This window comes from Puma concolor, chromosome D3 (assembly GCF_028749965.1).
Source record: "Puma concolor isolate L17-30 chromosome D3, mPumCon1.1.hap2, whole genome shotgun sequence".
Classification (NCBI taxonomy): Eukaryota; Metazoa; Chordata; class Mammalia; order Carnivora; family Felidae; genus Puma; species Puma concolor.
The window spans coordinates 90128841-90154318 of NC_141678.1; the positions used below are offsets into that span (position 1 = coordinate 90128841).

General features: G+C 43.6%; 1 protein-coding gene across 1 annotated transcript in view; it reads right to left on the reverse strand.

Moving 5' to 3' along the window:
• The window catches only part of FBXO15 (F-box protein 15), a 49673-nt gene that overhangs the window by 21157 nt on the left and 3038 nt on the right, over window positions 1–25478 (reverse strand). The window contains exons 2-8 of the mRNA XM_025931374.2: window positions 20370–20441; window positions 17539–17643; window positions 14014–14256; window positions 13252–13461; window positions 8788–8914; window positions 7309–7391; window positions 6229–6371 (exon numbers count right to left, since the gene is read on the reverse strand). Of these exons, the coding sequence (XP_025787159.1) occupies window positions 6229–6371; window positions 7309–7391; window positions 8788–8914; window positions 13252–13461; window positions 14014–14256; window positions 17539–17643; window positions 20370–20441 (983 nt within the window). The remainder of the gene's footprint in view (window positions 1–6228; window positions 6372–7308; window positions 7392–8787; window positions 8915–13251; window positions 13462–14013; window positions 14257–17538; window positions 17644–20369; window positions 20442–25478) is intronic.

Sequence of the window (25478 nt, forward strand, 5' to 3'; positions counted from 1 at the left end):
ATATGTGTATTTAGATGGATTTTAGACTCAACCTTGTAAGCTGAATAAATTCCCACTGGGATTTTTTAATAAAACTGCGGTGAATTTGTGGACTAAAGTGGCACATCCTCAGAAATCTTATTTAAAGATGGAATTCTGGCAAGCACCCTACCAAATGACCAAATTCAGGCTCTGTTTGTAAAGCCGTGTCGTATTTGAGGACAGCCTTCCCACTGCCCCATGACTCCCGCTAACTGGCCTAGACCATCCCCACTAAACTGTCTCCACGCTGCACTGGTCCCTGTACTCCAACCCCAGCTCCCCGTGGTCTGCCCTTCCTCAGAAACCTCCAGGACTCCCTAGTCACCTGGCCCAGCAGACTTCTCTGTACATGCCTGTCACCTGGCCCAGCAGACTTCTCTGTACCGAACTGGGGGAAGGGCAGGCACCGTGTCCGACATGCCTACGCCCTGTGCCCCGGCACGTCTCCTGCTTCAACAACTTTTTGTCAATGAATGAATCACATAAACAAATTGGCCTTGTCCCCTTTACTTCCCGCCACCCCCTACAGATGGCCTCGTTAGAATCAGGCCAGGTCTCCTATCTCACCGACGACAAACAGTGGACAGAGGCACCTCAAGGGTAGGGACGCGATGATCAAACATTTTATCCTTGATAGGGAGAGACAGTGTTCTTAAAAAACAGGGGCAAAGTGCTGTCATCCCTAACTGCAATGACACAGCCAGAATTTACTAAATATACCACATGGTACCACAAGAGAGTTTCTCAAAAACCTTAGAGGACATTCCAGCTTGCACGTTGCTAAACTGCAAGCTGACACCGATGGCAACAGCGCCCTCTGCTGGTTCCTAGTCACGGAACCACACACAGAGGAAATGCATCTCGGTTGAGTGGTCTCCTTCAGGAGGAAATTTGTCTTCTTACTGTGAAAACAGATGAAAGCTCAGCTCCCCACCCTCCTTCGTTTTACTCAGTCTCTTGCGTCTTGTACTAATTGTCCGGCCTCCCCAGCGAGTTAGTGTCATGAACGGGAAGTGGTTCAAGGCTGCTCCCGCAAGCCTGCACAGAGGGCCCTTCCTGACCACCCCTGTGATGCCAACACTTCGAAAAGACACACGAGTCACACACATAGGAACGCGGATTCTAGAAGCATGTCACTGAAAAGTACAAATACACAGAAGCCGGCACAGCCCTGTGCTTGAGACCCATGCTGTGGAGACCGGCCTGTGCGTGAGCTACACAGACTTAGAGGATGGACCTACACGACCAGCTCCAGCCACCTCACCAATAACACGGGAGCGGAACCAGTACCCAATTCCCAAGCTCGCTATGAAGATCAAGTTGAAGAATATAAATATAAAACACGCAGAAAGAACCCATAACAAGCACTCACAAGTGTTCTCTGCACACCATCATCCTTACTGAGGGCACAGTTTAGGTATAAAGAATGCATACAAAGCTTAATCAAGGTTATGCTGTTTAGAACTAGGAGAGGGCGAGTCCTCTCTCTGAAGTTCTCCCCTAAGACGGATGGGACCTAACAGACCTAATCCCTGGGGGTTACAATAGGCGCTCAAGGAGAGTGTACATTGTATTAGATAAGAAAGGCTGGAAGTGAGAGGGCGCTTGAGGCCATAAGGGTGGAGCCATGGGAGGGAGAGAGACCAAGTTCCCCACTAACACCACCCAGAGGGCATATGCTGTCCCCTGGGTACAGACTGCGGCCCGTTAGTAGCACCCTCAAAAGAACATACCAGAAAGAGGGAGGAGATTTTATTCTCTATTTCAAATAACAGAATACAGTTAAAAGGGCTGAAGTAGAGAGAAGAGAGGCAGAACTCTCACACCTTCATAAAATTGGGAGGGCTGTTCCTGGGGCAGGGCCCAGATCCGAGGTTGCAGGGCAAAGTCAAGCTCGTGATCACCTTTCAGTTCCTCCCTGATTCAGAGACTCCAAGATTCTGGGCATGGCAGAAAGGGCACCAAAGAAAAAAAAGAAACTCTGAAAATTAAACCACCCAAGCAGCCAACTCAAAAAGCTTGAAAAAGATCACAACAAACCTAAAGAAAACAGGTGATTTTCTAGGAAATCATATAAATACTAAAAAATGATTCAATGAAAAGGAGAAAACCTCATTATAACCACATCAGAAGCATGTTTAAAAAAAAGGAAACTATAAGTACTCTAATCTGTGAGCGTAAATGGAAAAACACTAAATACCAAAGAAGTGAAGCCAGTAGCTTAAAAAGAAGTATACATACAACATGAGCAGCTTATCACAGGGGCTCCAGGGCGTTTACCATTAGAAGATACACTGACAGAATTTGCTACATTAACAGCATAAAGGAGGAAGAACCATATGATCATCGATCGCTGCCCACAGATGGATTTGACAACTTTTAACCACCATTCCCAATTAAAAAAAAAAAAATCCAACTAATTTAGGAATAGAAAGTTCCTTAACCAAATGCCTTGAATGAACACATAATCAAACCTAGAACAAACATCCCTGGTAACAAAACATTTTATTAACTGCCTATCCCTATTAAGTTAGAAATAAGCCCTCATAGAGGGGAATGTGATGGTGTCTTTCAAAATTATATGTACATTCGCCCGTTGATCTAGCAGTCCTATTCCTAAGAAAATACTCCAGAGACAAGCTGGCAAAATATAAAAGGATGTGTGAACAAGGCAATTTACTATACCACTGTCTGTAAGAGCAGAGACTAGAAACCACAGCAAGAAACTGTTAACAAACTACCAAACTACCTACCTATAGCTGGTTTAAAAAGACAATGAGAAAAATCTCTCTGTCATTCTAATGAGTAATCTCCAGAATATATTACTAATGGGAAAAAAGCAAGGAACTTATATGATATGCCTCCTTAAAAAAAACTGGAGGAAATATAAATGCATTGGTGTATAGCATTATATATTCAGAAAAGAGCACTTAAAGGATATGCCATAGGCTGACATGAAGGGTCACCTTTGGGGGAAGGGAGAGAGCAGGGATGAAAGATAAGGATAGAAGTAAACCTCTGAACTTCCTTGTTTTATAGTTTCAACTATAAACCATGTAAATGTGGGATGTAAATTTTTTAATGTAAAAATAGAAGCATAGCAATCCTGAAAAATAAAGAATCACCTGAAAAAAATCATTTTGATTTTATGTCATAGTGGCATTACAGCCACACGGAGAATAATTATTTTAGGAGATTGAACCCTCTGGCATGATGTAACTTAAATCCATAAAGAACCATAAAAAAAATCTTAATTAAAAGAACATTCAATGGGTTCATTACTAGTAACAATATCGTTATTTTTAAATTATTATATATTTTGATGTTGTTTGCAACAAAGACTTTTGGTGTGAGAAAAGAGATACAAGTATAATCAAAGAAGCTAATTAAAAACCTTAAAATATTTCATTTAAACATATCCATGATATGCTTCTTCACATTACAAAAATCTGCAAACTTCTTAGCCCTGCCTGCTGAAAACCCTAAAAGGAATAAAAACCCGAGAGCAAGGTGCATCTCCAGGATCCAGATTTTGGCTTCTAAATACCATAGTGTGGTGGGAACTAAAAGGAGCCAGAGCTCCTAGGAAAAATGGATAATTCCAGATCTGTGCAACAAATGGGTAAAATGAGCTTGAGGTCTCTTCTCGTGTTAGAACGCAAGCAAGCTACCAGAGATGACCAGAGTCATGTTAAAAGAACACAGAAGAGGATGACTCATGACAGGACAATTTGCACAGCACAATAACTATAAAAGGAGTAATGACTGAAAATAGACTACATTTTTCCACCCATGAGTTCACAGTAACACTACCCCCTCCCACAAAAACCTCTAAGTCATCTTTGAAGACTGTTAGAGCATTAATCACTATTCTATAAATAAAGAGAAAGGCTCAAACATGGACCCTGCCTTATCCGTACTAATTGTACTTCAGCTAAGTAAATAGTTGATAAGGGAAAACTCTTCTTTATAGAAGAACTCCAGATAACAGACATAGAAGGAAGAATAGGACTAGGGAAACATTATTTTTGCAATCTCTAATAAGATCATGGATATAGGTGAGCCTCCGACTTCAGCCAGGTCACGATCTCGCGGTCCATGAGTTCAAGCCCCGCGTCAGGCTCTGGGCTGATGGCTCAGAGCCTGGAGCCTGTTTCCGATTCTGTGTCTCCCTCTCTCTCTGCCCCTCCCCCGTTCATGCTCTGTCTCTCTCTGTCCCAAAAATAAATAAACGTTGAAAAAAAAAATTTTTTTTAAAAAAAGATCATGGATATAGGTGTCCACCATTTGGTCAACATTCACGGAGAAATCTGTAATAGAAGGAGCAGGCCAAAAAAAAACTGCTTAACCCACTGGGCCATCTTAACATAGTTAACATTTAGACAAATTTCTTAAAAGACACAAAATACCGAAGCTCACACAAGAAGAAACAGATAACCTAAGTAACCCCTATGTCTATAAGAGAAACTGAAACTGTAGTTAAAAACATTCCCACAAAGAAAACTCCAAGCCTTAATGGCTTCCCGAGTAAATTCCACCAACCATTTAAGGAGGAAATGCTACCAATTCTATGCAAAATCCTCCAAAAAATTCAAGAGGCAGGAGTACTTCTCCACTTATTCTATGAGATCAGGACCAAACCCACACCAAATATTACACACCAACTGGAAGATACAATGGGAAAGAAGTAACAAAATGAAGTACTAAAGACCTAAATAAAAAATAAGCAAAACTAGTATGAAGAAAATTCTGAAACACCCTAAAAGACATAAAAGTATCTCTGAACAAAACGAAAAACATACCACATTCTTGGATATGACAATTCAACAATAAAGGTTGTCAATTCACCTCAGGTCAATATATAGATGTGACGTATTTCTAATAGAAATGCTAATAAGCATAGAAAAACCTAGATACCCTGGGTCAAAAAGCAAAGACTCAGACTAATGGAGCTGTATCAAAAGCACACAGCAGCCAGCTTGGATTAGATCCCACTGATCAAACGAAGGACAATTTTAGCCTCAAAAAGAATAATGTCTATAATTATCTATAAATTATTAAATAAAGGGGCACCTGGGTGGCTTGGTTGGTTAAGTATCCGACTTTAGCTCAGGTCATAATCCCGTGGTTTGCGGGTTCGAGCGCCACACTGGGCTCTGTGCTGACAGCTCAGTGCCTGGAGCCTGCTTCAGATTCTGTCTGCCTCTCTCTCTGGCCCTCTCTGGCTCCCACTCTGTCTGTCTGCCTGTCTGTCTCTCTCAAAAATAAACAAACATTTTAAAAAGTTATTTAATACAAAAAAAAAATCCACAATGGCACTAAACAACAAAGACAGAAAGAGAGGGAGCACACCCAAAATAATTTCCACCCACAGGAGGTAAAGATCACATCAATTTCTTAATCTGAACATTGGTGGCCAAAAGAGACAGGATTAAAGCATTTACCCTGCCACTCCAGGAGTTCACTAGTTGATGCGGGGAAGTATTTTACAAAACCTCAGCTAATAAACGTGGAAATACTGACATAATTAGAAAATCACCATTTTCTAAACTCTAAAAGAAATTGACGTAGGCAGGGGATTAGTAATGGATGCCAAATCTATTAGATGAAACAATTTGGGGGAACAGGGTATTCAGAAAAGGAGTATAAAATTTCCCCTATGAAATTTATCACCAAAAATGTGAAACTTGAATCCATACAGTTCTTTACACCAAACTTCCTTCTTCCCTTTAACTTGGCTGAGGTCCCCTCCCTTCACTGCCTACTCTAGTCTCTGTCTCAGCGTTGGTAAGCATGATAATCATGGATGCAGTACATGCAGAAGGGTGGTTTCTCTTTATTCTTATCCTGGGCAGGAGATACACTGGCTCTGTGGGCAAGTTTACCAAGTTCCTCGGAGAAAGAAGGGAAGAAGTTTCGGGCAGGGGAAGAGGCAAGGCAGGGCAAAACAGTAAGGGAAGTATCAGCAGAAAAGATGAGTAGAGAATATTCCAGAAGGTAGAGAGATGGTGATGAGGAGCCAGAAGCTAAAGAGACTAGATCCAGCCACGGTATTTCACGAGTCCTAGAATGAGGTATGGGTCTAGGAAGACAGAGAGCCAACAGATAATCAGTTAAGAAACTATTCTTAACTCAGATATAAAAATTGGTCCCCTACTGTCTCTAATCTTTTAACTTAATACTGAAGCAAAAACTCAATTATTTCACCTTTCTTGGTAAAGAGATTGCGAAATGTACCACACAGGTAGAAAATTCCACCGCTGTGCATATCAATATGGAGTTGGTAGCCATGCAGTCCATACTCTGGGTTGTCATCCAAAAGGGGGGTATGAGGAGGTAGCTCGTAGGGGCTAAAAAGCAAAACAAAACATACACACAGGTTTGTCAACACCAGAGACAAAATGCTTGAACTGAAAATACTCTAAAAATATCGGCATCCATTTAAACACCAGTTCCTGTCAATCCTCAAAAAGGTTCCTCCCAGTCATCCTCTACACCAGGAACTCAAAAGAAACACTTTGTGCTTCTTTCACCAACTTCTCTAAAACGTCTCTAAAAATGGGCAAATGCATGAGTTCCGTAGGTACCCATGGGCAGAAGTGTTTCTGGGATCTGCCCAGCGCAGCGGCTCTAGGAGGTGCCCCTGCTCCTCGGCGGTCTCAGTCACTGGAGGACAGAGGTCACCAGAGGACAGAGCTGCTCAGCAGGAAAATGCACCAAAGAACAGACCTACAGGTCAGGAAGTCGGGCAGAAGACCCAATGCTATGACGAACCAAGTTTTATTCAATAAGAAAAACCTTACTACATAAGGTAACAAACTCAAAAGCATTCAGAGCTTTACCTTTTCAGGTAATAAAAAAAAAAAAAAAAAGATCTGAGAGCTGTAGTGAAATGAAAAGCATATTCCCCACCTGAAGAGCTGCAAATTCATGGAGAGACACACACAGTGCCGGGCTAAGCAAACCACAACTGCAGGCCTTGCAAGATACGAAAAGGCACAAGAGTGCCAAGCACAGCGAGCACCTTGATGCACCGGGACCTTGCAGTGATGGACCCATCCTGCCCCCACTCGGCACAAAATCCTTAACCCGGAACAAAGAAAGCAAATATGTACTCACGAATAACCCAATTATTTTAGCCACAGCTAAGTAATTATGCCCGTTGGCTTGTGTCTACTGATTAAAAACAGAGTATCTTTGTAGCTATTCTCAGTATGTTCAGATGATATCAACTTCTAATCCTTCACATTGTACAAAACGTGAATAGACCCACGTGGAAATACATACACAGTGGCGGAGCCTAATGTGCTCTTCTCCACAAGCTGATGGAAATGAAGATTTGCCATAACAAAAGCCAGTTCTTCCTCCCTCTGAAAAGTTAATTAGAAAGAAGACATTTTTCAACAGAAATATTTTAATTTTTCACCAGGTCGTTGTGAAGATCGCAGCACATTCATCTTACAGATAGACAGTTTCTTGTAACTGTTAAGATTACCCCAGTACCAACGCATTCTTGCTGCTAATACGTTATTACTATCCAATAAGACTTCTTTGTCAACTGACAGCAGGGCCACAATTCACCCAAACGTGCAGTGCGTGCGGTACCAAAAGGATTAACAACCCAGCACTTGTGAAATATCAAAACACTCTGCCAGGATGATTGTGACAATATACATTGTTAGTTCCAGGTTCTGGAACTACAGAGGGACGATACTGGTAAGACCCTCAAACATACAAGGGTAATGCCACAGATACGTAACATGAGTGGCATTCCATGAGGATACATTCCTCTCTTGAGAACCTGTTGACTTGACAAAGCCAGTGGGAATGAAAACATTCACCCACCAGGCTGAGCAGCAGAAAACGTGACTATAGAGGAACAGACATCCATTTCTCTCCAAGCTCACAGCCGACGCTGACTGGTGTAGTTGCCCCAGAAAGGTCGACCTGAGGCACCACCCAGCAGTAGGCAGCCAGGACAATCGGACGGACCAGCGTCCTTGTAACAATGCAGGCCAGCACAGACTGGTGAATCCCAGTCAAGGAAACAGCCAGCAAGCAAACTGGCACCTAGGCCACAAGTCACCCTCGTGCGGCGAGCACAGGGACAGTGACTGCCTCAGCAGGTTGAGAAAGACAAAGCTATGTCAAGAGAATGATGCCGTTGATCGTGGTTCCATCTAGTCATTGTTTACACACGCGTGCTGTTATCCTCAAAATCACATTTGTGGACTTCTGTCTTACAACACCCACAGGCCAAAGCCACAGATTTCAACACACGTGTGGTGTACAGAGAAACATCACACTGGTTTGCTCTTCACTGGAGTGACTGCCCAGAAAATAACTCCAGAGGAATTGGGAAAGGATAGGCAGGTTACACTCAAGGCCACATCTACAGGATCAGAAACACAGGGGAGACTGGGTTAAACACGCAGGAGAGACTTGGGCAGACGCAGGCTGGGAAAGAGGAAGGAAGGAGGACGGACTGACTGGAAGGAGAAGGGGTGAGATTTTTCAGGATATGAACGGTCTAATGTGAACAAAAGCATCCAGGCAGGAACAGGGAGCTTGTCATCTACAACAGGAGAACAGAGTCGCCTCCACACAACAAGGGGCCATTTAGTTAGAAAAGCAAAACTGGTAACAGAGAATTAATGCCGTTAGTGAAGAGTCTTCAGGACCTCACATCTGGTGTCACGCACAGCAGTGAGTAAATGTGGAATGGGCAGGGAGGTGGCATCACACAGGCAGGGACCCAAGTCTTACCTTCCACAGCCCCACCAGCAGGCCTGGGCAGAGGCAGAAGATCCGAAGGAGTCTGTCCCCGCCAATCATGGTGGATTCGGTTAAGTTACTCAGATTGTACTTTGCAATTAAAGAATGCCACCGAGGTCTTTGAACATCCATGCCAAAGAAAGGAAGGAGAGAAATGAGCTTTCACACCTGCGGTTATCAATTCTCTTGAGTGTATTTAAAAGTACTTTTGAAGAGCATGCTAATAACATGCACCTTGCTAATGAATGGTGTGTTGAGGGTCAGGGGATGCAAACCATTCATGTAAATAAAAGGAAAATGGATACACTCAAATTTCTCGCCCAACTATGTTTCTTTCCCCTCCTCCTCACTCTTAGTGTCAACTCAACTTCCAGTCAGAAGTGGAAGAACCATGAGGGTGAGGAACAATCATCTTCTGCTCTCCTCCCCTCAGAGCCCAGCACAATGCTACAGTCAAAAGTAGATTCTCGGGGCACCTGGGTGGCTCAGTTGGTTAAGCGTCCGACTTCTGCTCAGGTCATGATCTTGTGGTCCATGAGTTCGAGCCCTGCGTCGGGCTCTGTGCTGACCGTTCAGAGCCTGGAGCCTGTTTCAGATTCTGTGTCTCCCTCTCTCTCTGACCCTCCCCCGTTCATGCTCAGTCTCTGTCTCAAAAATAAATAAACATTAAAAAAAAATTTTAAAAAAAAGTAGATTCTCATATTATTGTAACTGTATGTATCCCTAGTTAAGGAAACTAAGGCATAAGCAAAGATGAAATATTTTTTAAGTGACAAAAAAGAGCAGGTGGTCTCAGTAGGCTCTTGGAAGCAGAGATATATACCTTTTAAAGCTATTATCAAGGATAACTCAGAGAGAGTGAAAATTTTAATATTGGAAAACGAATTTAGTCCAAAACCCTGAGGATTTTCACGGAGGAGATCCACTGTGAACTCTATATTAGAATTACTATCTGAGAGTAAGTAATAACTCAGATGTGTAAGGAAACACAACTCTGCTATTCATCATGAGATATAAAAAAAAAAAAAAACGAATGAAACATTCTAGAAGCACTATAATGGTAAACATAGATGTCCTTTCCAAGGACCTAGAGATAGTTCAGGAAATTATAAAGGAGATGAGATCTTAGTGGTCAATTAGCATAGCTCAGCATTGAGGAAAGTCCCTAAGGAGCTGTGGCCACATGGCATCCAAGCGTTCTCCTCCAGCACCTAAGACACACGCTGGCAGGAGACAGGTATTCAAATGTTCATTAAGTAAAAGAATCAGAAAACGAAGGACTTCAGCTGTTTCAAAGTGGAGGCATGGGGGTGGGAGGAAGACCTGAAGCTTCCAGACTACCTTGGTTCCTCCCTCAATTTTCAAAGGACTTTTGGCACAGAAAACTACATTGCCTGGGGGATGTGGTCAGTGAACATGCGTGTGACATACGATCTCAAAGTATACTCCGCATAGACAGAATACACTGGGAGGAAGCCACACGGTTAGGAACATGAGTATGGCCTCAGGGAAACTGGAGTTGAAACCTTAAAGCCAACCCTAAGGTGCTCAGAAACGGTAGTCCTTGCCACCACGATTCTCAGTGCAGACAGACGAGGTCGGGCGGAGGTGTGAAAACCCTCCTCTTACACTCTTCAATGTGTCCTAAGTAGGGACAGTCGTCACCATGGCTCAAGAGCCGTTCAAGCAGACTCCACAGAGAGCAGGCTAAGTCCCCACATGCCTTGGCCTCACAGGCTAAAGAGAGAGAAACTAAGGCTGATACCTACTCAACATTCCTCCCAAATTTGGGGAGGTATAGCATAAACCACAGAACGGAGAACATTTCCAGAACAGAAAATTTAATGAGCTGACTAGAAAGGTATAAATTACAGGGAAATTCAAACTGCAAATTACACAAATAAGGCTTTCGCTGTTCTTGAAAAAATCCTCATGGAGGAAACAAAACAGACCCAAATAACCAAGTTTTTCCTTTGCTGTCACACAGATGCACACGATGATTTGTACTTCTGCATGATAAACACATTTGCTTTCAAACTTGCAATAAAAGAGCCCATCAAAACAAATTCCTAAAAAACACTTCTAGTGTCTCTTCTCCACAGTTTATCAAATGCTGGCTGAAGTCCACTGAGTTTTAATGGAAATAAATTACATGAAATCAATTTTCCCAATGAATTCTAGCATTTGTCACCGCACAGAATCCAGTATTCCCGACCTGGATGGCAGTTGTCAGGAGCACAGCATCTGTAACCGAGCCTCACTGTTCAACACTACCCACTGCGTCTTCCGTGACCATCTTAATTGACGTTAACAATGTTGTCCTAATGCATATAAACAATACTTCATGATATGCCAAGTAACATATTGTTCAGTCAAATTAGTACAGAGATTATAGACTGATTCTCCAAACATAACTTCATAGTGCATAAAACCTAAATACCGCATTAGAAAAATCTAGTGTCCATCATGATAGCATATGAAATTTCAGAGATTTATCCAAATAGAGGTCCCATTTTAAAAAGTAAACAAGCTTCCAGGGCGCCGGGGTGGCTCAGTCGTTTAAGCGTCCAACTTCAGCTCAGGGCATGATCTCGCAGTTTGTGTGTTCGAGCCCCGCGTCAGTCTCTGTGCTGATGGCTCGGAGCCTGGAGCCTGCTTCTGATTCTGTGTCTCCTTCTCAGCCCCTCCCCCACTCACACTCTGTCTCTTTCTCTCTCTCTCAAAAATAAATAAACATAAAAAAAATTTTTTTAAGTAAACATGCTGCTAAAATACCTTCAGTAATATAATCAGGGAAGATAATTCACATGTTATCCTTCGTAGCATTAAGGCTATTTTCAGAATACGATAAAACCTGGCTTCACCAACACTAAGAAGTGAAACGCCCTCACACTCCCAGCATGACAAGCAGAAGCACGATCACTGACACGATCCTCAAAGGACCAGCCCCAGATTGCAGAAGAAAAACAAGGTCCTGGTTACCAAGCTGCAAAAATGAGTCCAGAGTCCAGGGAAGCCATTAAGGAAAGCTGTCCTGCCATGGACGACACCTGCCATCACAAGGACACGGGTGAGAGAAGCCACAGGTAGAGCCACAGCGCACGGGCTGGCAGGAACAGTGACGTGGTAAATGCACTGCAATGTGCAAGGATGGAGGGCCGTGGAGAGGGCTGCTGAGGGCAGGAAACCAAGCCTGGAGAAGGCAGCTACAACCCATGTTTTCCATGCGTTCGATGTAAAGCTGCGCCTGCTCGCTCGGGAAGTGAAGACACCGCAGCTGGCAGCATCTAGCTCTTAGGAGAAAGTGACTAATGGCAAGAAGAGTGAGCAGGACGGACTTCGAATACACATGGACGCAGCACAGAGCCCCTCAGGACAGAACATAAGGACACACAAATCTGATGCCCCTTCTGGTCTTCACAGCAGCCACACGTGCTAAATACTCGTCGCCATCGTCATCATCACCCCATTTCACACATGAGAAAACTGAGGCACAGAAAGGCTGAGCCACTTGCACAAGGTCACACATCTGGTCAGTTCAACAGAGAGGCACATAAAAATAACTAAGCAGTACTGTATGTCCTAATGTTTAAACTATGGTTACTGTACCATTTACTAAAAGAAAGATATAATAGTTTTTTTTATTTTTTTAATGTTGATTTATTTTTGAAAGAGAGAGAGAGAGAGAGAGAGAGAGAGAGAGAGAGACAGAGCATGAGTGGGAGAGGAGCAGAGAGAGAGGGAGACACAGAATCCGAAGCAGGCTCCAGGCTCTGAGCTGTCAGCACAGAGCCCGACGCGGGGCTCGAACTCACAGACCGCGAGATCATGACCTGAGCCGAAGTTGGACGCTCATCCGACTGAGCCACCCAGGCGCCCCAGATATAATAGTTTTATATACCTTTGATTCAAAATGGTTAAAACTAAAAAGCTCAAAAGGTTAGCTATCAATCACCTAGGAATTCTGTTAACTAGAACATTATTCTCTTTGTTAACTAGAATATTATTCTCTGTTACAGACAACCAAGATATGAGGAACTTAAATTTAGATCGAATCATAAATGTGATGAATCCATTCTTTTTCTCTTCTATAGTGATCCAGAATGCGAGAGAAGTCTTGAAGATGCAATCAAATTAAAATACACTGGCGGTATCTTTAAACTGCAAGAATAGTAACAACTGAGACAGCCGGGTGCCTCAGATGGTTGGGCATCTGACTCTTGATTTCAGCTCAGGTCATAATGTCACAATTCATGAGTCGGAGACTAGCAGTGAGCTCTGTGGTGACAGCACAGAGCCTGCTTGGGATTGTCCCTCCCTCTCGGCCCCAGTCTGCCCCTCCTGCACATGCACACGTGCTCTAATGAATAAACATTTTTTTTAAAAAGAATAATAATAACTAGTATTTACATATAAGATGTTCTCACCCAAAGCTTCTGTAGAATTAATACTTACCCATTTTTGGAGGGGGTTTTAGACTGGTCCATAAAAACTGGCGTCACACCACACAAATCTAGGGTTGACAATGTGGCCAGCCGGGGCCAAGTTTTGCCATACCACATAATCGTCACTGATGAGTCATTTATGGAAAGGTCAATGTGCTCCATGATGTATTCTTTTCCATTTTTTTCTCTCAATATAATTACCCAACCTAAACCAGATATTCTGGAGAAAGAAAAGCTAACAATGTTGGCCTCATTGCAGAAATAAAAAATGCTAAAGTCAATTTCATGTATCATCTCTAAAGTATCTAGTTCCTGAAAAGCCAAAGCCAAAGTCCTCAGAAAGTGCCTGACATAAATTTTCATTCCGTCAATGGTCCTCTCTTTAGACTTTTTCTCCTCACCTAACACACTCATTGAACATTTACTGTGTTCTCGGAACTGGCAATACATACATGAGACAAAGTTCTTCCCCGAAGGAAGGACGCATTGGATGCTCTTGCTTTATTGCAGCAGATGACTAGGTGATTTCTGCTTTTCATGAACACATCAGACCGTTTATGTGAAATAGGAAAACACTATATAACTTATGGATGCACAGAAACACAGGAAAATACCAAGAGACAGTCCCCTCACGGTATAAACTGCACGTATGTCCTTAAATGTGCAATACTCTGAGCTCACACCATCACTGTTTCTAAAGCAACACACGTGCAGATGTTAACAGCACCCTCGAGCACCCAGCGTGCCCATAGCTCGGGAGGAAGCTGTGTACCTGACGGCCTCCTTGGTCTTCACCGGCAGGCCCGTGTAAGGGTTCACAGGCTTGAGCACCTGGGCGAGCGCTGCTCTCACACGTGCTCTCTGCTTTGCAATATACTCTTTCTTCCAGTACCCAGCTTCTTTATCCTTAACCGACAGCACGTTCACAGATCCAGTGGTCTTCTCCACTGAATTAACTTTCCAATTAGATCTTTTAGGTGAAAAGGCCGCTGAATAGATCCTGATCCAAAGAAAACTGGGGGAGAAGAGGAACGTCGTTAACTAAAAGACACAGTCATGTGCCTGCAGAAGTGACACGTTAAATCAGAGATGCACAATCGTTTGTAACTAGTCCGATTCCATGAACAAAGCAAACTGAACACTGACAGTCATTCACGTGTTAGAGTGAACCGTGGTTTGAGGGGAGTGTCCCAGATCCACTGACCCCAGAAATGTGTACGAAAAGGAAAAGCTTGTTGCCCCCGGTCAAGTTAAAATGAGTGACCTCCTGTCATTTGACATCATCCAAACCACTGTCTTCCTACAGTAATCACTGAATAAGGGATTACAGAAAAATAACAAAGTGACTCCTATTGTGTTATTTTAAATACGTACACTTCTTAAAAGGCTGGAAAGGAAGTATATGTACATACACACACAGAGAAATGCCAACAGCAACGGAACTGTATGTTCCTTTTCCACATTTTAATTTTTCTACCATGAACATGCAACGTTTGCACAAAGAGAATAAAATGAAAAAATTCCCTGCATAATGAAAAAAATGAAGAAAACCAGTTAATATTGTTTGTGCAGTGTTAAGCATCACTGGAGCACTTCGTAAACATTAACTACTTTAATTGTCAACAAACCCATGAAGTAGCTACCATTATGGTCCCCCCCTCAGCAGATAATGTCATGAGGCCCAGTGGGAAGTGATCTGGCCCAGGCCAGCCTGTATGTGCCGAGGAGACGGAGACCCAGGGTTGCACCAACACAGCCTCGACCAGAGCTCACGCACTCACGCCCTGTGCTTCCCGGCCTCAGTCACAGAGAAATGAACTCAAGGAAACCAAGTAATTTATCCAAATTCGAGAGCCAATCAGCCACAAGGCTGAATTCAACTTCAGCCCTGACCCACAGCCTGTGTCCCTCCCGCTCATCACACCCAGACGAGACGTCACAGGAGCAGTGGCGGTTAGCAGAGGCCAAAGTGAGCCTAAGGCACCTCTCTCGGTGCTCTCCTTCCGGGGAAGAAACAAACTTCTCTTAGGGGAAACTGAGACAGGGGCTCAAATCAATTTCCTACTATAAAAGGTGAGCTGTACATAAGTAAGTGTAATTACTTGCTAATTCATGTCTCCACATTTCTATTTAGTGCAGTGGGACGGAATGGCCAATGGCCAAGAGGCAGCTGGGAGAAGGCAATGCCCCTGCAGAGGAGGTCCAGACGAGATGCCAGGGCACTCTGGAGGTTCCTAAGTGCTCGGGTTACCCAGCAGTAACCACAGCGGCAAGGGGCACAGACGTGTCCCCTTGATCCAGGTCGGACGTGGACTTTCCATCAAACTCATTTTCTATCAAATGCATAACCAGATCCCTACTGACATCACTCTCTAGTATACATTTTCAAATCATTTCTCACCCCACAAAATCATTTCACACCAAGCTTTCTGCCTTAAGGTATTTCTCAGTTCGGAAATTTCTGAGTTTTCGTACGTGAGCTAAGAGTTGCAAAATGACGATCCTTTGAGTACATCTTAGGTAAATCTGAAACCATTTTGCCAAAATCCCTTGCGTAGGCAATTTTTAAAACTCCCTTTACATAAAAACTTGTTCATATTTTCTTCAAAATTTATTTTACTCATCATTTTACTCCACATAAGTGTTCCCAAATCTCTCACATCAGCACCACATGAACTGCAGCTGACTCTATTCTTGTCTGTGGGCCCGCACTCGCCAACTACAAAACACGGTGCCTGGAGAGGACACAGAGCGGGAAACCCACACACCTTCAGGTACAGCTACACCTGACATCTGTGCGAAGAGCCACTTACACACCATTATCTTACTGCAGTTACCGTAGCGAAGTCCAAAAAGAACATCCCATAGAATTAAAATACTGTGGAGACTGTTCTGCTTATTCATCTATAAAGCAAAAATGTCAGGCCTAAGACGCTTTTAACAAGTACTCAAAATCCAGACACATTCATTTCTTGATCACCCAATGCCCCGTCCTGTTAAAAAAAAAAAAAAAAGAAAGAAAGAAACTAAGGTGGATTTGAGGACAAGAGCATATTTAGCTATTCTGACTACCAGTCAGGCACAGAACAACTTCAATCAGACAAGTTGTTGACAAAATGGGGCCAATTTAACGTTCTGATAAAGTGTTTCGCAGAGTGCTGGAAAATAAAAGCCCCACGTGATGATCCCAATCCAGCCTGGACAAGTTTCCCCCTTACCCCCACACAGGCAGAGCCTGGAGCTCAGGTTGAGGGAGGCAATACCCACAGGGAGGGGGCAACCTCCCCCCATGTAAGGGGGGCATCAGGGAGACCCCAAGCCTCCAAACAGGTCTCGCCATAAGTCATCAGTGTAACTGGCTACTGTAGGCACTCCTGCCCTCTCCAGAAGTAACGCTTAGAAAATACCATTCACTGTTGACAAACACTTGTTTACCAGTTCAATCGTCAACATGCCCTTTTTGAAGTCTCACTATAAAATCAGACTATGACTCTTAAAAATAAAATTCAATGTACACAATTAAGGTACTTCCTTTAAAAAGAAAACAAACATGAGGATAATTCCTTCAGAAGCCCAGATTTTTAAAGGACAACCCCCAAGAAAGTGGGGCAGGCATGTAATTAATAACAAAAGTATGCAAGGAATATTACTAGAGGTGTGGCCCAAATCCACTGGAACGCCCAGAGCCTGTACCTTCTGGGCCTATGAAGTTCAGTGGGAAAAGGGGATATTTAGAGATACTAAGCAATTTGTAATTGATCACCTTATCCAAGCGATTGAAGTTCTATTCTTAAATAAAGTAAGAACCCTCCAAAAAGCTACAGTTTGGGATACTTGAACTCTCTCATGAAAAATGCCTTACTGCACTTTGCTTTGGTGAAATGTCTTCACCTCTTATAAAGAGTCATTAAGAAAGAGACACAAAAAATCACTCTACGTCCATTCTAGAACTACTGTCAAAAACATGCTTATTTGCCTTGAACCCACTTGTGTGAGTATGGACACAGACAGAGAGATTCTTCCACAGAGGAGACAACAGCTACCCCAATAGCAAGTTTGATCACTTTCAGTTCATGCAAAGACACTCTTTTTTTTAAGCAAATAAATGCAAATCTCATTTATCATTTATCAAATATCATTTGACCACTTACAGTATTAGACATGTTCCATCTATGTCTAAACACACTTTTGAAATTACTTTAAATTTCAAAAAATGGTTAAAAAGGTCTTACTAGTTTTCATGACTTCCATCAACACGCCATCAAAAGATGATAGAGAGATTTGGTTTTCTCCTTACTTGTCATTGGCCAGATGATAAAAGCGCCTATTCACACATCCCGTACACAGCAGGGTCACAGCATCCAAGTTGCAAAAGATCTTCAGCAACACTTCTGAAGGCATGCTGAGAGAGGGGAGGAGATCGGAGAGGTGGGCAAACACATAAGCTAGAAGTTACCCGCAAAACTGGCTGTTCATCTCCATACAGAAGGTGACTGGCACTTGTCCCGTACAAGAGGCTAACTGCACCCCTACCTTCCCGTTTTCTCAACTGAAATGTTCTGGCTACCACAGTCCTCGTGACATAAACGAATCCAGAGACCCAAGGGTACAGGAACCTAACTTCCTTGGCATGTTAACCATATTCACACGCTGTGAATCAACACACAGGTTTCCCTACCTCCCTCGTGAAAGTAAGCATCATCCCTTGGTGAGACAGAAGGAAACAAGAGAACAAGAATGCATTCTTAGCTATTAAGAAGAAATAACACAGAATCCTCCCCCTCAAAGAAGAGACTGGAATAGGAAATACCAGCTTCTTTTCTACCTAGCCCATACCACCCTCACCCACCCTCTTCCTTCATATCCTCATGCTCCAGACCTTCCTCCGGGGCTTTCCAGAGAGTTCAAGCCCCATAAGATTTTCTGAATTCTCTCTTCCTTTTTTTCTCATTTATTGCCTAAATAAATTACATTGAGGTGCATTCTCAATATTTCTATGATCTTACACTGTTACAAAACACTGAGAGAACCAGAAATTATCTAGAAAGCCTTACCGATATTACGAAGTCAGGAATGGGCCACGTATGGACCTCAGGCAGAAAAAACAACAACAAAAACAAAAAGAAAGCTAGCAAACACTGTTGGGGTGAGGGGTGGGGACCTCAGGATAAAGAACTGAGGCAGTAAACCCTTTGGCCAATTTAGAATGGCTGCCCATACTCTGCACTTGTCATCTTAACTATTTTAAATTTTTAGATTGTGATGAAAATCGTTATCAAATGTTTCATAGGGAAATAATCAGTCCTAAAATCCTGATAATACTGAGAATGGATGGGGGGGGGGGTTCCTCAGAGGCAAGAGGACAGGCACGAGACATAACTGGCCCGTGTCACTAACCGGAGCTATCCCTACTCAGAAGCTTCAGAGACTCCCTGAGAGTTTAAGCAAGCAGTTTTGCTCAGGGGTTCATTAAATCCCTCCCCCCAAATGAAACTCCTTCTATTCAGAGTCAATAAATTAGACACTTTTAGCGACCAAAAGTCGCTAACGCTAGAGAGGGCAGAGCTGCAGGAAAACACGTTTTGTGACCATCTGGGTTACCCACTGCACAGAGTTTTCACATTTTGACTCAGTGATTTCACAAAAATTCATGGTTATTATTTTTAAATAATTATAATTCAAAGAATGTAGATTTGGGCTTAAAGAAAACATCTCAGAGAGGCACCCAGCAAATCTTATCCAGGAAAAATTATTTAACTAAAACCCTACTCACTCTCCTACCCGGCAGACAAACTTCATGAAGGGGTGCTCTCCCCGTACCTTCCAGAAAGCAGAAAACCTCCACTTTACAGCTAGCACAGTTGGGATCAAAGCCATTCTCAATTATTGTTCATAAGGTTTCCTCAAAGCTGGCACAGTCACTGTCCATGCCCATACTGGGTCACTTTCTGCTGGATTCTAATCATTTCGCACTGCAGGGGCAGAGGTGCGGGGGGATGGGGAAGGAGACGAGGCAGGTGAGCGGAAAAGAAGCTCAAAGTGTCAGAGGACAGTACCTGGTACTGAGGAGGTCCTCAAATATTTGATGGATGCATGAACCCAATAAATATTTGTTCTGTTTCCGTATCAGATTATTGTATGACAGACTGTGTTCTCAGAGTACAGGCTTTAAAGCTTAAATTGCCGTCCATAATTAACTATCCTTTTTGGTTTTCACTTCTTTTTTAAAACACACTAAAAGTATGTTCCCTGTTAGCTGAGTTGTAATATACTACTGAAAGCCCAAAACTTGGGGGGCACCTGGGTGGCTCAGTCCAGCGAGCGTCCAACTCTTGGTTTCCGCTCAGGTCATGACCTCCCAGTTCATGAGTTCAGGCCTCGCATCAGGCTCCGAGCTGACAGTGCAGAGCCTGCTTGGGATTCTCTTTCTCTCGGGCCCTCCCCCGTGCTCACTCTCTCACTCTCTCTAGCTTTCTCTCTCTGAAAATAAATAAACTTAAAAGCCCAAAATTTGCAATCACGTAACTTAGCTTTGAACGTGAATTTGGCAATATGTACACTATGCCAGCCCTACCTCCTCCACTGTCAACATCTACAGTGACGCCCTCGGTCCCCCCGCAATGCTTAGCACAGAGTTGGTTGCCTATGTCAGTAGTACAAATCCACAGGCACCTCAGCAGCAATTTCAAACAATTAGCTCCAAACAGAGACTGTACAGATCTCCTTGCGGAAGTGAGCGGGCAGAACCTTGCCAGGCTGGGTTCCCAGAGCACTGAGGGCGAAGAACCCCAGAGCCCAGGCCCCTGGAGCTTTTAGAAGAACACGCTTTAATCCTCTTTCCCCCTTTCCAAGGGTCTTTACCGACTAGCAGTGAGTAATTTTGAAGAACATTTTTTAAAAAGGAACATTTCCTTGTCACTTGTTAGAAGTTCACTTCATAAAACCAGCCTAATGATGACAGTGGTGACAGGCTGATGACTCACAGCAAACGCTCCACGTTGTGCTTCCGTCCTCCGCAATTCTATTCTCAGCTCAGAACAGCCGCTTGGTACACATGCACCGAAACTGTCTCTGACGGCCCCGCCCCGAGAGCCCGCCCCGGGGAAGCGGCCACGTGCCGCGACTCACCTGTCCAGGGACACAGACCGCTCAGCCGTGGACTCGGCTCGGAGCCTTCCCCGCCCGGCGCACTGCCGCAGGCTAGCACGTGCGAGAGAGAGCATGGAAAAGTCAAATTCTAATGAGAGGTAAACAGCGCAGTGCTCTCTACAAAACTGTAAGGGATTCATAAACTTCGTACACAAACTCACTGTACAACGACACGGATGGAGAGGGGGCGGTGAAACATTCAGTGTCCTGGGTGAACCTGGAAACCGGACTTACTCCAATGTGTTTTAAACATAAGACTCAATACTTGCTCTTATAGGCTGCCAGCCTATCAAAGAGGGGCTGTAAGACTTATTGAATGTAATAAAAGGATAAAAATAAAACGTATCAACAGGCCAGTTTCAACCATACAATAGCACCAACAGGTTAAGAAATACTTTAGGTCTGTGAACCACAAGTTACCCAGACATCTACAACTTGGCTGGTCTTGGAGGGACAATGACTGGCCGCAACCCTCGCTCTGGCGACCACGGCCACAGAAACACCAAATACTCATGCACATAATTTTTTCCACATTTTAAATATCCCACATACAGTGAAATATATTTTAACTGGCCATCTTTCTGTCTTAGTGGTATGAAAAATAGTAAATAATATAATCAATAGCTTTTAAGACTCAATGAAATAAGGTATATTTCACACAGTTCTTTTCAGAAGTTACTAATGTAAATTTTTATTAAAGTCAGCCCTCCAGGGGCGCCTGGGTGGCTCAGTCAGTTGAGCGTCCGACTTCGGCTCAGGTCATGATCTCGTGGTTTGTGGGTTTGAGCCCCACGTCGGGCTCTGCACTGACAGCTCAGAGCCTGGAGCCTGCTTCGGATTCTGTAACCCCTCCCTCTCTCCCCCTCCCCAACTAGCACTCTGTCTCTGTACCTCAAAAAATAAAATTAAAAAAAAAAAACATTAAAAAAAATCAGCCCTCAAAATGAGCACTACTCAACAGCAGCCTGGTAGGGATCTGAAACACCCAGAAAGGTATGGAGCCCAGAGCCTTCAGCTTCCAGGCAGCAGCCCACAGACAGAGTTACTGGTGGATCTGCTATTTCTCTTGGAAAGGTCTGGAAGCTGCTTCTTTACCACACACACACACACACACACACACACACACACACACACACACACACAATTATTGGCCCACCTCCCACCCAGCATGTGACTCAAGTCTAGAGTGTACGTTCCATATGCTCAGTTCACTAATGCCATTGCTCTCAGTACATACTTTGTTCACCAAGAGTTGAACACCCCCATTTTTCTACCAACTGGTTCCCTGGATACATGTGGATTAAAGATCAAAAAGGATATGGGCAACAACTGGGGGCAAAATGAGGGTCACCAGAACTTGGAAGGGAAGCCAATAATCTCTCTGGAAGTGGAAGAATGAAAGCCCCATGGAAGGACCCGAACAAAGGAGGGTTCTAGACCGCAAGCACAGCCTGCTCCAGGAGGCACAGGGGGCGGATTGCCCACAGCTCGCCCGCTCGGATGGAACCACCGTGGAGCTGGCGCGCCAACACCTGCACATCAAACTGCCCGATGGCTCCCCGTACGTTTCTGAGCAGCCGAAGAATCCATCTGTCTTCCCTTTATAGGTTTTTCTCCTCAGAAACAGCATAACGGCTGGCACATGATAAGCCCTCAGCAAACATGAGCTAGCATCCGCATGCCTGCACCTCAACCTAGGAGAGGTGGATGCTGTGAACCTTTTCAGATCCCGGACGGTGACAAATTCCCCGAGGTGAAAAAATGCTGGCTACCCAGCCTCCCCACTCCAGCTTCCCCACTCCAGCTTCAGCAAAGCACATTCAATGTGCCTTCTGTCTTATCTGACTTCTAGCCCGTGAGTTCTTGGGAGCGCAACAAGTTAGGCAGACCGGTGGTATCCACTCTGTGCTCTGCACAAGAGGGAGAGGGAGGGGCAGAAGAGGTCCTAATTTGGAAAACTCTGCAACACCCTCCCCCTTTAATCAGAGAATTCTGCCTGTGCAATACATTTTGGTACTTCTGTTGAAAGTACTATTTAAGCAAAGATCTCCACGACGGAAAAGCTTCACCTCCACTGACCCAGCTCTCACGTAGTAATAAGAGGTGAAACACGATCTCCTAATTGTATTAGTTTTCTAGGGCTGTCTTAACAAACTACCTCCAAATAGGTGTCTTAAAACAACAGACTTGTTGTCTTAAAGTCCTAGAGGCCGAGAGTCCAAAATCAAGGTGTTGGGAGGGCCATGCTCCGTCCAAAGTCTCTAGGGAAGAACACTTCCTTGCATCTTCCAGCTTCTGGTGGCTGCTGACAATCCTCAGTGTCCCTTAGCTTGTGGCAACTAAGATGACTAACTCTAACCTTTCTTCCGTCTTTACCCAGCCACCTCCCCAGTGTGTGTGTATCTCATAAGGACGTCAGTCGCATTTGACTTAGGATTCACCCTAACCTACTATGTCCTCATCTAATTACATCTGTAAAGACCCTATTTCCAAATAAAATCAGATCCTGAGTTCTGGGCGGACATGAATTTGGAGGGCACCACTCAACATAATACACAATTTTTAAACATACACATTTCAAAATGATTTAAAAGCACTCCTTATTTTAAGTGGTTAACTTCTTATGATTCTATACTAACCTGTATTACATACTCAAAGATCGAATATCTTTAGTGGACAGAAGTTTCTAACACAACAGCTTTAAGTAAAAGGAATTTCTATTACCCCGCCATCAAATAGTACTATCTGCCTGGATTTACCAGCCGGTGACCCTCAGACCTCTGCCAGTATGAAAAGTCACACCAAGAAGTCTGAAGGCCTATTTACACACACTGTGTGAAGACTGAGAAATGCTTCTTTACCTTCAATGAATACTGCTGGGGCCACTCAAATACAAATTTGTTTAAAAGCATTAGTAAATTGATAACAGCTTTTTACCATACATATGTCTTCAATCAAAAAATGTCAAAAAATAAAATAAAATCTATTACCCTAGGTCCTTTCCAAGGGAATTTAAGAAAAGTAAATTAATATGCTGTATCTATCCATTTCAATCTAGCAAATTGGCAAGGACCAAATAAATGAGAACATCTCATTCACTGCTGGAAGCATAAATTGGCACAAACAGTATGAAAAGCCAAATCTGGTAGTGTTCATTAAGATCTTTAAAAGGCACATGTATTTTTTTAAGCCAGGAATTTCACTTGTACGAATACATCCCAAAGCAAGTAAATGAGCCCAAAAATGCTACTCAACAAAGCCCATCTCAGAGTTGTCTGCACTGAAATACTTCCAGAAACTATACAGAGATTGGTTACATAGCATGGCCTCCATACAGTTAACAATGTCCAGACAATTAAAATGGACAGTTTCAACACAGGTGAAAGTGTCTGAGATAGAAATAGGCTCACAGTGCCTTCCAGACGTCTGCACGGCCTGTCCCCTCAGCCCCTTCCAGTATTCACACACACGTCACCATTTCCCTGAGAACTCCTTTGGCCGTGCTGTCTAAAATCCCAATCCAGGGGTGCCTGGGTGGCTCGGTTGGTTGAGTGTCTGGACTCTTGATTTCGGCTCAGGTCAGGATCCCAAGGTCATGGGATCGAGCCCCACATCCTGGAGCCTGCGAGTCTGCTTGAGATATTCTCGGTCTCCCTCTGCCCCTCTCTGCCCGTGTCTCTCCCCCACTGTGTCTCTCCCTCTCAAATAAACAAAATAAAAAACTCCAATCCATACTACACACACACGTACACTTCAGGCCCCCTCCTGATTTTTTTTCCCTTGGAACATAACACCACCCAGCACTACGCATTTTACTTATCCACTCTGCTCATTATCACTGGAATTGTAAGCTCCATATTGGCAGGTCTTTTGTGTAAGTTTTGTTCACTACCGATGCTTCAGCTCCCACAACATGCCTGGCATACAGAAGGTATCTACCTGCTAAATTAACAACATATCAATTTTAAAAAATCAGGTTATATCAAGATACACTACATAATCATATTTTTCATATTTCTCTTTTTTTTTTTCAACGTTTATTTATTTTTGGGACAGAGAGAGACAGAGCATGAACGGGGGAGGGGCAGAGAGAGAGGGAGACACAGAATCAGAAACAGGCTCCAGGCTCTGAGCCATCAGCCCAGAGCCTGACGCGGGGCTCGAACTCCCGGACCGCGAGATCGTGACCTGGCTGAAGTCGGACGCTTAACCGACTGCGCCACCCAGGCGCCCCATCATATTTCTCTCTTAAAAGTAAACACACACAAAGAAAAAAGGTCTGGAAGGAAAGACAAAATGGCATTAACCAGTAATAAGTATGACTCAAGGATTACAAGGTTTTGAGGTGGTGGTTGATTTTTTCTTAAGTTTATTTATTCTGAGAGAAAGAGAGATCATGAGTGGGGCGGGGGGCAGACAGAGGAGAGAGAGAATCCCAAGCAGGCTCCTGGCTGTCAACGCAGAGCTGGATGTGGAGCTCAACGAAGGGCTCGATCCCAGGACCCTAGGATCATGACCTGATCCAACATCAGTCAGAAGCTTAACAGACTGAGCCACCCAGGTGCCTCTGGTGGTGGTTGTTTCTAAATGGGGGCTAGAGAATTGAAAGACTAGAACTCTGTGTATCAATATTTCTTAATGTATTGAATATGCAATGAATTATGGGATTTTTGTTTAATTTCAAAACTGAGAATCCCATAAGAAGGAGGTTTGGAATCACAGCACAACCTTTTAGGCAGAAGCAGTGGTTCTCACAGGCATTCATACCATTCTGGAGTACCAGCTGCCCTGAAATCTGGGGGGCACAGCCTACAGAAAGCTCACAAATGCTTTGAAGTCTCTTATTTGATCTCAAAAAATTAATGCAAATGTGGCATTCCATTGGATAACTTATCTGTTGTCATCTAATTATACAAAAGCATTATAGTACTTACCAGTTACATTACTTAACATTTTTCCCCAAAGCCACTGCATTCATTTTACATGTCAGAAGGATGCCCCATGCATCCCCTGCCCACTGGCACCTGTCTGAGAAGTACAGTCTGTCTGTTGCTGTTTTGCTTTTCCATAATTAAAAGAGATCTCAAG